Consider the following 14,860-nt stretch of genomic DNA (forward strand, 5'->3'; position numbering starts at 1 on the left):
TTTGATCAAAATGATAAAAAATTTGTGAAAAAATTTGCGATTTATATATAACATTTACCATAATAGTATTCAGTCCTTCCAGAAAAACGCAGAGTTTTTTTGTGATTGTTGCGGGCAAAAATTGATTGATTATGCGGCCCGTTTTTTTTTTTAAATGCGATGGAATATGCGGGATATTTATGCAATTTTATGCGATGAAATTGCAGGAATTTGCAAAAATTGCGGTTTGATGAAAAAGAGAAAAAAAGTGATTCCCCCAACATCCTGTTAATATAAGAGTCATTTCTTATTACTTCCTTTGATAAGCAAGCATACTACATCATAGAAAGTGTTGGGAATATTTCATTTCTCATCTTGTTTTATTTCAGACTGTAACGAGTGTAAATAAGGTGTGGCCCCTTTAAGAGCTCTCTGCAGTGTTATATGTGCGCCTTGAACACCCCATGTCTGTTTGATGCTACTTCTTTTATCTTATGTTGTTTATTAAGTAACGATGTGACGGTAGAACGTGTGACAGACAGTTATACACGAGTTCGATTTGTGAGATGTCAATCGCCTCCGTGAGTCTGTCTGGCGTCGCGTAATTGCGTCACTTCATAACGTCCCCATGGAAACAGGGGGAAATGGCTGCTCTTGTGTGAAGCAAACGCAACATTTTCAACTTTCTGCTAAGATACATGTGACTTTCTTTGCAACAAAAATGCGAGGATTATGAAATCATGCAAACCCCGCATATTTTGCACGTAAATCAGCAATTTATGCGGCGAAAGTGCGGCGTATTTGAAAAAATGCGGCCCCCGCATAAATATGCGGACTTTGGCTGATTTTGCATTGAATTCAGCGATCGCATAATCGCGTTTTTCTGGAGGGACTGAATTAGATGTTAAACATTATTAGCGAGCTGCACAATAGTTTAAAAATAATGTTCGTTAGTTTTACGATCTGTCCTAAGATTCAAGCGACAAATAATCTGTCCGTCCACACTAGATGTGGCGTGACTACGAGATGCTTCGAAATCGATCAAAACCCACAGCCAATCAGAGCAGCGTGTGGGCGGATTCTCGCGGCGAGTGCGCGGCACCAGAGAGCAATCTCGGCGTCAATCGCAAGATAACGGATAAGTAGCTACAAAAATCAAGTATTACACCGATTAAACATTATTAAAAATATATAGGCAACTGAGTTACTAAAACAATCTTTGTCAAATAATACATTTGTTTGTTCCCAGTTTGAACGTTCTTGTTTCCATTTGTTTAATTTCAAGATCTGAAGTGAATTATCAGTGTTGCCAGATTGGGCGGCAATAAACTTTTATTGACAATAAACAGACTCATTGATAGCCTAAGTTGTTCACATTATTTTCCATAAAATAAGCTAGTTTAATAGTAGAATAGCCTACTTTTGCGTTCATTTGATTTCTGAAATCGGATAGGCTAAGTCGAAGGTCGGTGTATTTGCGTTCATTCTTTTTCCCTTTTTTTAACTTAATTGAATAACGAAAAACGTGGTTTCTTTATTCGTTTTTAAGCTGGTGAAACGATATTCACAAACTTTTTTATTTTCTTTATTTACAAGGCTTAGATATTTAACTTCACATAAAAAAGAAAGCCTAAAACAAAAACATTTCAAAAACAGTTTCTATATGGTTCCAGAGTGAAAAATATGTTTTTTCCATATTAATTTGTGAATATTTTAAATGTTTAATAAAAGGCCAAAATTTTTTCCATATTAATTTGTGAACATTTTAAATGTTTAATAAAGGGCCAAAATAAACAATACGTCACTATTTATTTTTTATTTATTATATAAAAATAAATATTTATTATACTGTATATGCCTATTTATTTTATTTATTATACAATATATATATATATATATATATATATATATATATATATATTAACTTCAGCATTTGCAGTTCAAATTCAAATTTTGGTGTTCAAATTGGCGTTTTAAAAATACAACAACTGTTAATTTTTCTCTTTTCAATTGGTGTGTTAAAAAAGGAAATACGAATGGCGTCAAAAGTACACATGATTATAATGTGTTTAAACGAGAAACCATACGAGAAACAAGCCAAAACATATTTGGCCGTTTTTTTGCATTCTCGCGGTTTTTGACGAGGTTTTGGGCTGGAAAACCTTGCTGGCATCTGGCAACCCTGTGAATTATCCATTGTTGCTTTTACAGCTGTAAAGCTGGAGCACTAAATGATATTCAGACAGTCACACGCTTTTAACATTCAATAAAGCACATAAACAGTTCCTGAGATTGTCATTGCCACACTTTGTGTTTGTTGTCCAGCGCGACGTTGCAGAAAAATCGAAAAATGTCTTAAATAGAATCGTTGCGTGTCGCCTTTATTATGAAAACATTTTGACAATATTCTAATTTTGAATTTGGGGTTTGCATAATCAAAATTATAACAAATAAAGGCTTGAAATATCTCACTTTGCATGTAATGAGTCTATATAACATATTAGTTTCACCTTTTAAGTTGAATTACTGAAATAAATGCACGATATTCTAATTTTTCAAGTTTCATATCAAACGAATTGTGGGTATTTGAGTGTTTCAGTGGTTATTGAGCCATATTAAATCTTTGGTCCAGTAGAGATCCCATAAATCACCCTTATTGTGAGTTGGGATGGTTACTAAATTGTCGGCCCACATCCGGTTAACGTTGAATCCACATGTACCAGATGTGGCCCGACACTGTTGCTGTGTTATGATATAGTGAGGGGGAAAAAAACAGATTATTTTTTATTTCTGAAGGTTGTGTATTCAGAAGGATGAGGTTTTTAACTCGCATTGTCCTGTCATAACCTGCTTGTTGTCCAGCGCTGGGAATGCTGCTGTGTGTGGGCGCATGTGACATGCATACACTAACCAGAACTACCCATAGACTCATCTCTCTTCTTCAGTGACCTCTAACTGAACAACCTTTCTGCATCAGCGATACCCCGCTCTATAAACATCTCCAGACTCGAGTCTTGTGCTGTTGTTTTTGATTAATGGATAAGGATCATTGGTAACACTTTACAACATGGTTCCCTTAGTGATTTGCATTTAAAGGAGTAGTTCACTTTTTTTTTTAACTTTTGCTGCTAATTTACTCACCCCCATGTCATCCAAGATATCCATGTCTTTCTTTCTTCAGTCGAAAAGAAATTAAGGTTTTTGATGAAAACATTCCAGGATTTTCTCCATATAATGGACTTCAATGGGGTCCAAACGAGGTCCAAATGAGAGTTTCAGTGCAGCTTCAAAGGGCTTTAAACGATTCCAGACGATGAATAAGGGTCTTATCAAGCGAAACGAGCGGCCATTTCACAAATAAATAAAAAAGTTTACGTTTTATGGTTAAAATGAAAAAATCTTTTTTGAGTCATTTGATTCATTCAACGAACGAAATGACTCGAAAAAAGATTAGTTTATTTTGATCGAACAGGAGAGTCACGAACGCGCATCACAGAACAGAGCAAGGCGACCATTTGTGCTTATAAAACTTAAACTTTGTTATTTATTTATTAAATGAGCGATCGTTTCGCTTGATAAGACCCTTATTCATCGCCTGGTGTCGTTTAAAGCCTTTTGAACAGTTTGCACTGAAACTCTCATTTGGACCTTGAACCGTTTGGACCCCATTGAAGTCCATTATATGGAGAAAAATCCTGGAATGTTTTCATCCAAAACCTTAATTTCTTTTCGACTAAAGAAAGAAAGACATGGACATCTTGAATGACATGGGGGCGAGTAAATTATCAGCAAAAGTTTTTTTTAAAGTGAACTACTCCTTTAAGGCACTTTCACACTTATCTTGTTTTTGGACTTTTTAGTTTGATCTTATTTGAGATATTTCAAAGCCTTTATTTGTTATCATTTTGATGGTTATGTCTTACAGCTTATGAGAACCACAAATTGTGAAAAGGTTTGCATAAGCTGTGAGGCATAATCATCAAAATTATAAAAAATAAAGGCTTGAAATATCTCACTTTGTCTATAATATTAGTTTCACCTTTTAAGTTGAATTAGTGAACTCTTCAAAAGTGACACTACGAGTCCAGACAATAATACAACTAATTCATTTACTCGTTGCATTTTACAACAACCATTTAATGTGAAATAACCGATGGATTAATGTCTTTTTTTCTTGCATGTTCTTCGCCCCTGATGAAGATGATGAACCAGCGGCACCAATGTAAGAACACAACGAATCATGAACATGCGTTTATTATTAACACTTGTAGAACTCATTTGTTACGATGCATCGATTGTGAACCGTACACATCTGTCATGCAGAAAAACGAACTCTACGAACAACCACAAAGAGAAAAACGTACGGCAGCGAAACACCAACTGAGCCGTCGGACCAGCGTAGAAAAGGTTTGCAATTCATTCGGAGTTACAAACCAGCATGCAAATGTTCCCTTTAGTTGATTAAATCCCTCGTCTTGTTTCCAGATGACCAATCCTGACCATACGGAGGAGAGGAGAAGCTCCAGCGACGCACAACCTTCCTCACGATGGTGAAGAAAACAACAACGACAGCATTACACTGGCACAAACGAACAATAAAGACTGTCTTAAGTTTGCCTTATTCAGGCTCATGATCTGTGTGAATGTGGACGCTGACTGAATCATGAAGGTGATGATGATTTTACTACATGTGCTGTTAACGTTGCATTTCGTTCTTTTATCATGCCCTCCTGCTGCACTAATTCTTTTTCATATCTACATGTTGTCTCGAATGCATGCAATAACATAATCTAATAAGATTCAGATATCGTTTTTCTATTGTTACTTTAAATGGCGTTGCATCCAAATGAATAACCTATGTGTGTGTGTGTGAGAGAGAGCATATCAGCGTGTGTGTGTGTGTGTTTTTAAAGAAATTTAAATGGATAAAAAAAGTAAGGAATCATCGAGATCTTTGTACAGTTTATCATCCAATACTAAAAGGAGGTGTTTTGTCTTAAACTAGAATGCAAGATCCTTTGTGAGTGGCAGAACAGTATTTAATCTTTAAAAAAAGCTGATATTGTATTAAATGAAATGGATACATGTAAACATTTATTTTCTAGAGTTATTTAGACGTCTTGTACATGTGGTGCTGTAAGTGTTCAAATATTACGATAGCATCTGTAAAGAGAAAAATAATATCTTTTTTTTTTTTTTAAATGTCGTTTCTTTTTAGAGAAAAAGATGATTCTTGTACAGCATGGCTATAATCCTATGCAATATGTATTCATATAGACCTACTGACAATTGTAAGGTGGGGTGGGTTTGTTTAATTTCTGAGAATAAAAAAGCTTTAACGGGACAGTGAGATAAGGGTGCTTCGCATTTTGAAATGCACTGCTGTAGTTGCATGACAGCTGATCGATCGATACAGTGTGTGTCGCTATAACAACGGACCAACATACAAGGGAGGAAGTGGGTGGAGCTAAAGCCATTACAAACTATGTGAAACCAATTGTTTCCTTTTTCAGAATAAAGGTTCCAAAAATACTCCTGCGTTAATGTGCGTTCTGTAAAGCTTTTCTCCCTTAGCAACCGTAACCAGTGGGGGCGGAGCTTATCAAAGGCGTAACTGGATTTTGAGCAGTATTCGGGTAGGATTATTTATATACTATTACAGTTTTGAATTGGCTTTAATTTATATATGTGTGTGTGTGTGTGTTTTTCATTTTTAATTGCTATGTGCTTTCAACATTTTTATTAGTTTTCATTTTGAGCTGTTATTCTAGTATTATTTATGTCCTATTATATTATTTAATATAGTTTTGAATCATCTTTATTTTTTTATTTTAGTTACAGTTTTAGTAATTTTATGTGCTTTTTGTCATTTTTACTGATTTTGAGCAGTTATTTTAGTATTATTTATAAACTATTACAGTATTTAATAATGTTTTGAATTAGCTTTATTTATTTATTTATTTTTAATTTTCATTTTAGTTAGTTTTAGTAATTTTATGTGGTTTTGTCATTTTTACTCGTCTTGATTTTTGAGCAGTTATTTTAGTATTATTTATATTATAGTATTTAATATAGTTTTGAATCATCTTTATTTTTTTATTTTAGTTACAGTTTTAGAAATGTTATGTGCTTTTTGTCATTTTTACTGATTTTGAGCAGTTATTTTAGTATTATTTATAAACTATTATAGTATTTATTAATGTTTTGAATTAGCTTTATTTATTTATTTATTTTTAATTTTCATTTTAGTTAGTTTTAGTAATTTTATGTGGTTTTGTCATTTTTACTCGTCTTGATTTTTGAGCAGTTATTTTAGTGTTATTTATATTATAGTATTTAATATAGTTTTGAATCATCTTTATTTTTTATTTTAGTTACAGTTTTAGTAATTTTATGTGCTTTTTGTCATTTTTACTGATTTTGATTTTGAGCAGTTATTTTAGTATTATTTATAAACTATTATAGAATTTATTAATGTTTTGAATTAGCTTTATTTATTTATTTTTAATTTTCATTTTAGTTAGTTTTAGTAATTTTATGTGGTTTTGTCATTTTTACTCGTCTTGATTTTTGAGCAGTTATTTTAGTATTATTTATATTATAGTATTTAATATAGTTTTGAATCATCTTTATTTTTTTATTTTAGTTACCGTTTTAGTAATTTTATGTGCTTTTTGTCATTTTTACTGATTTTGATTTTGAGCAGTTATTTTAGTATTATTTATATACTATTATATAGTTTTTAATTATTTTAATTATATACATACATACACACACGTGTATATTTTAAGTTTTAGTAGTTTTATATGCTTTTGCCATTTTTTCTTTTGATTTTGAGCAGTGTTTTTTATAGTAATGTTTTTAATAATGTTTTTAGCTCTGCTCTACCTCATTCTTGCGTTAGCTCCTTTAGCTTCTTCTCGACTTCCTCAACAAAAGCAGGAAAGCCAGCATCCAGCAGACAGAGGCGCAGTAATGCCTCCAGGCCTCCAGAGGGCAGCATGCTCTGATGATACGCCATCGGCAGCGGCAGCTCACACTCGCCCAGAAAGAACTGAAGAGGAAGAGATTATAATGCTTGAAAAAGTCAGTGTGCACTTCACGGATGACATCTCAGAGGTCAAATTAAAATATCACTGACAACAGCATCTGATTCAGCGAGTCAACACCAGATACAGGCTTAAGTGTAATCATGGTACCTGAGAAAGGTGTTTGATTGACAGCGCTCCCATGGCAACGACAGGGGCCTCCTGTGGCGCATCTTCAGGGGCCTGAAGTGGAAACAGAAATAGATTCATTCATTATAGTCTCGGGCCTCACCAGCCGATCAATACTCTCATTACTAATTGAATATCCTCATCCCTCAGAATCGTTCTCATCCCTGCCGCAGGGAGACATCGTGGCTAACCATATTTTACAAAGAGAATTCCCTTTGTGCTTGTGTTCGCTATCTTTAGAGCCTCAAGTCTGTGTGTTTACATTTCAGATTCACAAATAAGCAGTTCTGCTGAGGGTGGGATTATTTCACTCGGCGCCCATTTATTTAAATATCATTATGTGGCAACAGCACCACCTAGTGATGAAAACTCCAAATTAAAATTAATTATTTGTCATAATTAACTTGAATCAAATATGACAAAAATGTATTTAAGTCAATGTCTAATTTTCTACATAACATTATTTCCCCATACTTTTCCATTTAATATTAACAAACATTAAATGGATGGATAAAAGGATGGATGGATGGACGTGTGTATGAATAGAAGGATGAATTAATAGAAGGATGGATGTGTGGATGAATGGATTAATGAATGGATGGATGGACGTATGTATGAATGGAAGGGTGTGGATGGATGGATAGAAGGATGTGTGGATGAATGAATGGAAAGATTGACGTATGGATGGAAGGGTGTGGACAGATGGATGGATGGATGTGAGTATGGATGGATAGAAGGATGTGTGGATGGATGGATAGATGAAGGATGGATGGAAGGATGGACATGAGGATGGATGTGTGGATGGATGGATGTGAGGATGGCTGTATGAATGGATGGATGGATGGATGGGTGGATAGAAGGAACGATGGAAGGATGGATGTATGGATGGAAGGATGAGTGGATGAATGAATGGAAAGATTGATGTATGGATGGAAGGGTATGGATGGATGGACGTGAGTGGATGGATAGAAGGATGTGTGGATGGATGGATGAATGAATAGAAGGATGGATGGAAGGATGGACATGAGGATGGATGTATGGATTGAAGGATGTGTGGATGAATGAATAGAAAGATGGATGTGTGGATGGATGGATGGATGAATGAATAGAAGGATGGATGGAAGGATGGACATGAGTATGGGTGTATGGATTGAAGGATGTGTGGATGGATGGATGTGAGGATGGCTGTATGAATGGATGGATGGATGCGTGGATAGAAGGAACGATGGAAGGATGGATGGATGGATGGATGGAAGGATGAGTGGATGAATGAATTGAAAGATTGATGTATGGATGGAAGGGTATGGATGGATGGACGTGAGTGGATGGATAGAAGGATGTGTGGATGGATGGATGGATGGATGAATGAATAGAAGGATGGATGGAATGATGGACATGAGGATGGATGTATGGATTGAAGGATGTGTGGATGAATGAATAGAAAGATGGATGTGTGGATGGATGGATGGATGGATGAATGAATAGAAAGGATGGATGGAAGGATGGACATGAGTATGGGTGTATGGATTGAAGGATGTGTGGATGGATGGATGGATGGATGAATGAATAGAAAGGATGGATGGAAGGATGGACATGAGTATGGGTGTATGGATTGAAGGATGTGTGGATGGATGGATGGATGTGAGGATGGCTGTATGAATGGATGGATGGATGGATAGAAGGAAGAATGGAAGGATGGACGTAAGGATGGATGTATGGATGGAAGGATTGGTGGATGTATGGATGGAAGGGTGTGGACGGATGGATGGATGGATGGATGGACGTGAGTATGGATGGATAGAAGGATGTGTGGATGGATGGATGAATGAATAGAAGGATGGATGGAAGGATGGACATGAGTATGGATGAATGAATTGAAGGATGTGTGGATGGGTGAATGGAAGGATGGATGTGAAGATGCTGTATGGATGGATGAATGGATGGATGGATGAATAGAAGGATGGATGAATAGAAGGATGGATGAGTGGAAGGATGGACGTGAGGATGGATGGATGGATGAGTTTTAGGCGGAGTATCTCTGACCTGCTGCTGCTGCTGTGGTGTAGATGTCCCAGGCTCCTCAGGGTTGGATGTTGCAGATGCAGGATTGATCAGATGCTCCTGGACCGGAACGTAATCCCGCAGTTTCTCCACAGCTTTCCCACAGAAACCTGCAGCTTCTGCTCGACTAGTGCCCTCAAACTGCAGCCTGAGCAACCGGCTCTCTCCCTACACACACACACACACGGAGAGAAACACTGAGACCTCGGTTGCATGAATGGCTGAGACTAGTCCTACTACTTACCATCACGGTTTTTCTTTAAGACTGTTCATAACTGTTTAAAGTCAGTTATATACTATTATGTAGATCGGTTTAATTTGATACTGTAAAGTAAGAGTGATTGCCCCTTGACTCAATGCTAGTTGGTAGTTGGTATTTTATTTTATTTTTGTATTAACTTTTATTGAGAAAACATGTTGGGGGTGGAGCTGGGTAGGTTTAGGGGTGGGTTTAGGGATCAGGGGGTGGAGCTGGGTGGGTTTAGGGATCAGGGGTGGAGCTGGGTAGATTTAGGGGTGGGTTTAGGGATCAGGGGGTGGAGCTGGGTAGGTTTAGGGGTGGGTTTAGGGATCAGGGGGTGGAGCTGGGTGGGTTTAGGGATCAGGGGTGGAGCTGGGTAGATTTAGGGGTGGGTTTAGGGATCAGGGGGTGGAGCTGGGTAGGTTTAGGGGTGGGTTTAGGGATCAGGGGGTGGAGCTGGGTGGGTTTAGGGATCAGGGGTGGAGCTGGGTAGATTTAGGGGTGGGTTTAGGGATCAGGGGTGGAGCTGGGTAGATTTAGGGGTGGGTTTAGGGATCAGGGGTGGAGCTGAGAAGGTTTAGGGCCGGGTTTAGGGATCAGGGGGTGGAGCTGGGTAAGTTTAGGGGTGGGTTTAGGGATCAGGGGGTTGAGCTGAGAAGGTTTAGGGCCGGGTTTAGGGATCAGGGGTGGAGCTGGGTAGATTTAGGGGTGGGTTTAGGGATCAGGGGGTGGAGCTGGGTAGGTTTAGGGGTGGGTTTAGGGATCAGGGGGTGGAGCTGGGTGGGTTTAGGGATCAGGGGTGGAGCTGGGTAGATTTAGGGGTGGGTTTAGGGATCAGGGGGTGGAGCTGAGAAGGTTTAGGGCCGGGTTTAGGGATCAGGGGGTGGAGCTGGGTAAGTTTAGGGGTGGGTTTAGGGATCAGGGGGTGGAGCTGGGTAAGTTTAGGGGTGGGTTTAGGGATCAGGGGGTGGAGCTGGGTAGATTTAGGGGTGGGTTTAGGGATCAGGGGGTGGAGCTGAGAAGGTTTAGGGCCGGGTTTAGGGATCAGGGGGTGGAGCTGGGTAAGTTTAGGGGTGGGTTTAGGGATCAGGGGGTGGAGCTGGGTAAGTTTAGGGGTGGGTTTAGGGATCAGGGAGTGGAGCTGGGTAAGTTTAGGGGTGGGTTTAGGGATCAGGGGGTGGAGCTGGGTAGATTTAGGGGTGGGTTTAGGGATCAGGGGGTGGAGCTGAGAAGGTTTAGGGCCGGGTTTAGGGATCAGGGGGTGGAGCTGGGTAAGTTTAGGGGTGGGTTTAGGGATCAGGGAGTGGAGCTGGGTAAGTTTAGGGGTGGGTTTAGGGATCAGGGGGTGGAGCTGGGTAAGTTTAGGGGTGGGTTTAGGGATCAGGGGGTGGAGCTGAGAAGGTTTAGGGCCGGGTTTAGGGATCAGGGGGTGGAGCTGGGTAGGTTTAGGTATACGTGAGGTGGGAGGAGTTGGATCTGGATCCGACTCCTCCCCGTGGATTTCATGTTCTGCAGTGAGGACCAGCTCGGTTTCAGTGCCAGTGGAACATAAGAAATTATTAAACTTCAGCGTAAAACAAACAACCATTTATGCATTGCATTTCCACCTATAGGATGCAGTGCTGTTTAACAATAATGCAACTTCAGTAGGGACTTGTTTATTTCAAGGTAAGCATCAGTATTCATGAACAATGTTTTTGTTTGTTTTTTGTTGGAGAAGAGATCATTAGCTTAATTAACAATGCACAGAGTCTGTCTTTGAGCTGTAAGCTGAAGGTCACTCAGAAGCAACTATTGTTTTTTTAATTTGCATTTTAAAATTGTTGATTGCTTTCAAGGACAAAGAGGTGGAGCCTGCCTTCAGGACAACACGTGCAAATCAAGTCCTGTCGGGTTTCTCTGGATCTTTCACCCTATACAGGTAAATGTGTGTGTGTGAGAAAGAGAGAGAGAGAAATCACAGTGCTGCTGCTTCTCACCTTTAATGTAATGTTGAACAGCAGACTGTCTGATTTATGCTGGATCTTCAGGAAGCTCTGTGCATTGAGCAAAGAAAAACCCTCCTACAAAAAGAAAACAGAACCACACATCATCATTATCCAGCAGAGACTCGTTTAATAGGATTATATCAGGCTGAAAACACATCATATATGCAGGCCAGCCTCCTCCAGTGTGTCTAATGCAGTCTGACAATCACAATGATCAGTTAACATACTGTACTTAACAACTAAAATGTTATGTTCAGGAGAAAATATGATTTTTTTTTTACCAATGCAAAAGTTGCAACAACAATGCAAGGATGTTGTGTGGGTGGATGCCTCTATAGCCTAATTAAAAAATATTTTCTCCATTGAGACATTGAGTGCGAGGTATTTTTGCTGTTACACAAGCATGTCAGAAGGGGGCTCTACTAACAACCTCAATGCCACGACCGCCATGTTCACCACGACACAGGCAATGTGTGACCAGGAACCATTCAACTACTACAGGTGAAACTCGAAAAAAGGAGAATATCGTTCAGCAATTCAACTTGAAAGGTGAAACTAATGTATTATATAGACTATATTACATGCAAAGTGAGATATTTCAAGCTTTTATTTGTTATAATTTTGATGATTATGGCAAGGTTTTCATAAGCTGTAAGCCATAATCATCCAAATTATAACAAATAAAGGCTTGAAATATCTCACTTTGCATATAATGAGTCTAATATATTAGTTTCATCTTTTAAGTTGAATCACTGAAATGAATGAACTTTTGCACGATTTTGCACAATTTTTCCAGTTTCACCTGTATTTCTATTGCTTCTACTAAAGTGGGTGAAGTTTTACAGGGACACTTTCACCTCATTTCTTGTAAAACTATGGCTTGGTTTCACAAACAGGGCTTAGATTAAGCCAGGATTAGGCCTTAAAATGAGTAGCTTTTAATAAAGAAAAAAAAGGTGTGCATCTTGAGACAAAACACAGGCACTGACATATTTAAAACAGCTCAAACATGCATTTTAAACTGAAGCCTTCAGTTTGTGAAACCGGGCATAAAACTAAAATGATTTTCTTTGATTTATCATCATGATACATGATGTAGAAAGTGCAGTGACTAAATAAATGGCACGCTTATAAAAACCTGCAACAGCAAAGATGCCTAAAGATAAAATAAGATTATCTTTGCACTTTTTTTAGATTATGTAACTTTAGAACAAAAAAAACTACTGATTTTAAGAAACACATTTGATGGAAATGGAAAAAGTAAGGCTTTGTTGCATTTTGGAAACTACTTTGTAAACTGGCTGGCTGCATATCATAAAAAAGTGGTGTTCAGATTATAGACACATATCCGTGAATGAACCTTTCAGAATCACCGAAAGCTTTACTCTGGACGAACGCACTGGCTCTGTTGTTCTGCATAAAAGCTTGAAATGTGACTCTTTCTCCAAAATGCACCATGAGGAGCCAGAGACTATTGTGTCCACGAGTCCAAGATTGAGGCTTATTGTTGGGAGATATCCGAAGCACTCAGCCTGGCAATCCCTGAGGGACAGCGACAGCGGGATTATGCTGTTCTTTCAGAAAGAAGGGAAATACGGTCAAGCTCTTATGATGGGCTCAGTGGAACCTGCGCTACCCTGACCTGCACTTACAGCCTGATGGGTAGAAGAGTGTCGACGGCTTAGAGAGAACCATTTCATAAACAGCCAACAAGCCCCTAAAAATACATTTTAATTGGTCACTGGACAGATACTGTGTGTTGTTACCTAATCTTACCAAGAGTTCCTGGCCTTGAGATACTAGCAGATGACCAGAGCCCAGAATATTCAGCTCCAGCTGACCGGCGCTTTCACTGGACTCGAAAATCTGAAAGAAACAATGATTATAAAAGTGTTTTTGAGACCAGAATATAAGGGAGATTTAAGGGTGGACTCATTTTGAGAAGGTAAGCAACAACCCAGAAAACACAGCATCCACTTAACAATGCCATAGGAATCACCCACAGGCCAACGCACATTACCATTCAAAACACCCAGCATCCACTTAACAAGGCCCTAGAAACCATCCAAAACACCCATCACCCACTTAACAACACCCTAGAAACCATCCAAAACACCCAGCACCCACTTAACAACACCCTAGAAACCATCCAAAACACCCAGCACCCACTTAACAACACCCTAGAAACCATCCAAAATACCCAGCACCCACTTAACAACACCCTAGAAACCATCCAAAACACCCAGCACCCCCTTAACAACACCCTAGAAACCATCCAAAACACCCAGCACCCACTTAACAACGCCATAGAAATCACCCAAAGTACATAGAAACCATTCAAAACACCCAGCACCCACTTAACAACCCCCTAGAAACCATCCAAAACACCCAGCACCCACTTAACAACACCCTAGAAACCATCCAAAACACCCAGCACCCACTTAACAACACCCTAGAAACCATCCAAAACACCCAGCACCCACTTAACAACGCCATAGAAATCACCCAAAGTACATAGAAACCGTTCAAAACACCCAGCACCTACTTAACAACCCCCAGAAACCATCCAAAACACACACCATCCACTTAAAAATGTCTTAGAAACCACTCAAAGCACATAGAAACCATTCAAAACATCCAGCACCCACTTAACAATGCCCTAAAAACCATCCAAAACACCCAGTATCCACTTAACAATGCCTTAGAAACCATCCAAAACCCCAATATCCACTTAACAACACCCTAGCAACCACCCAGCATCCATTAATGCAATAGAGCAATACACCAAACACCACTGAAAACAATTTAATATAGTAGTAGTGGACAACTACACAAGCAAGCATCTCCAATGTCTTTAGTTTAAACAAATCTAACTGTTTAGAATATCTGGCACTTTATTGTTTTCTCTTACTGGCTTAAAATCTTTTTTTCAACAACAGCTAAGTTAGGCTAATGGTTAAACTACTAGGCCTATGTTTGCATTTTTTCACAGACTGAGGTTTTTGAATGAATAATAAAATAAACATAATTTCACGAAATTGTCCTGTTTTCCCTTCCGTTGAAACACCGGACGTTGAAAGCTGAAAAGGGCGGGACTTTTCTCCCACGTCGTCTCACCTTCCACGCGCAGTTGCTTCCTGAGGACCTTGATTTTCCCTTTTCTTTGGGCAGAAACCGACCGTAACGTCGCAGTTTCCAAACAGTTTTGGAAATTGTCGTGTCTTGCGACTGCTCTTTGGTTGAAGGGTCACTTTCCATGTTTTCTCCCACGAAACTAAAGCGAAGCAAGCGAGTAAAACTGATAGCCGGAGGAAGGGCGATTGACGGTTATATTTCAAATAACGTAAGTAGTACTAGCATACTACCGCGCAATG

At 38.8% G+C, this 14,860-nt stretch overlaps 3 protein-coding genes across 4 annotated transcripts in view; 1 reads left to right on the forward strand and 2 right to left on the reverse strand.

Moving 5' to 3' along the window:
* Positions 1-5,511, forward strand: part of nptnb (neuroplastin b) — a 51,314-nt gene extending 45,803 nt beyond the window's left edge. For both annotated transcript variants that reach the window (XM_039683786.2, XM_039683788.2), the window contains 3 exons: positions 4,180-4,201; positions 4,303-4,386; positions 4,465-5,511. In XM_039683786.2, the coding sequence (XP_039539720.1) occupies positions 4,180-4,201; positions 4,303-4,363 (83 nt within the window). In that variant the 3' untranslated portion in view covers positions 4,364-4,386; positions 4,465-5,511. The remainder of the gene's footprint in view (positions 1-4,179; positions 4,202-4,302; positions 4,387-4,464) is intronic.
* A 1,031-nt stretch (positions 5,512-6,542) lies between these two features.
* On the reverse strand, positions 6,543-14,839 carry rec114 (REC114 meiotic recombination protein). The gene is made up of 6 exons (XM_039684252.2): positions 14,604-14,839; positions 13,263-13,352; positions 11,478-11,561; positions 9,240-9,425; positions 7,179-7,250; positions 6,543-7,033 (listed from the first exon to the last, which is right to left on the reverse strand). The coding sequence occupies exons 1-6, from the start codon at positions 14,742-14,744 to the stop codon at positions 6,869-6,871; spliced, it is 738 nt and encodes a 245-aa protein (XP_039540186.1). The 5' UTR covers positions 14,745-14,839; the 3' UTR covers positions 6,543-6,868.
* On the reverse strand, positions 7,657-9,053 carry LOC148977451 (uncharacterized). The gene is given in 5 exon segments (XM_089116664.1): positions 7,657-7,752; positions 7,754-7,832; positions 7,834-8,147; positions 8,150-8,676; positions 8,714-9,053. Coding segments are annotated over 5 exon segments (1,356 nt in total).
* Positions 14,840-14,860: the final 21 nt, after the last annotated feature.

Source organism: Pimephales promelas, chromosome 10, assembly GCF_988280905.1.
Source record: "Pimephales promelas chromosome 10, fPimPro1.hap1.1, whole genome shotgun sequence".
NCBI classification, from domain to species: Eukaryota; Metazoa; Chordata; class Actinopteri; order Cypriniformes; family Leuciscidae; genus Pimephales; species Pimephales promelas.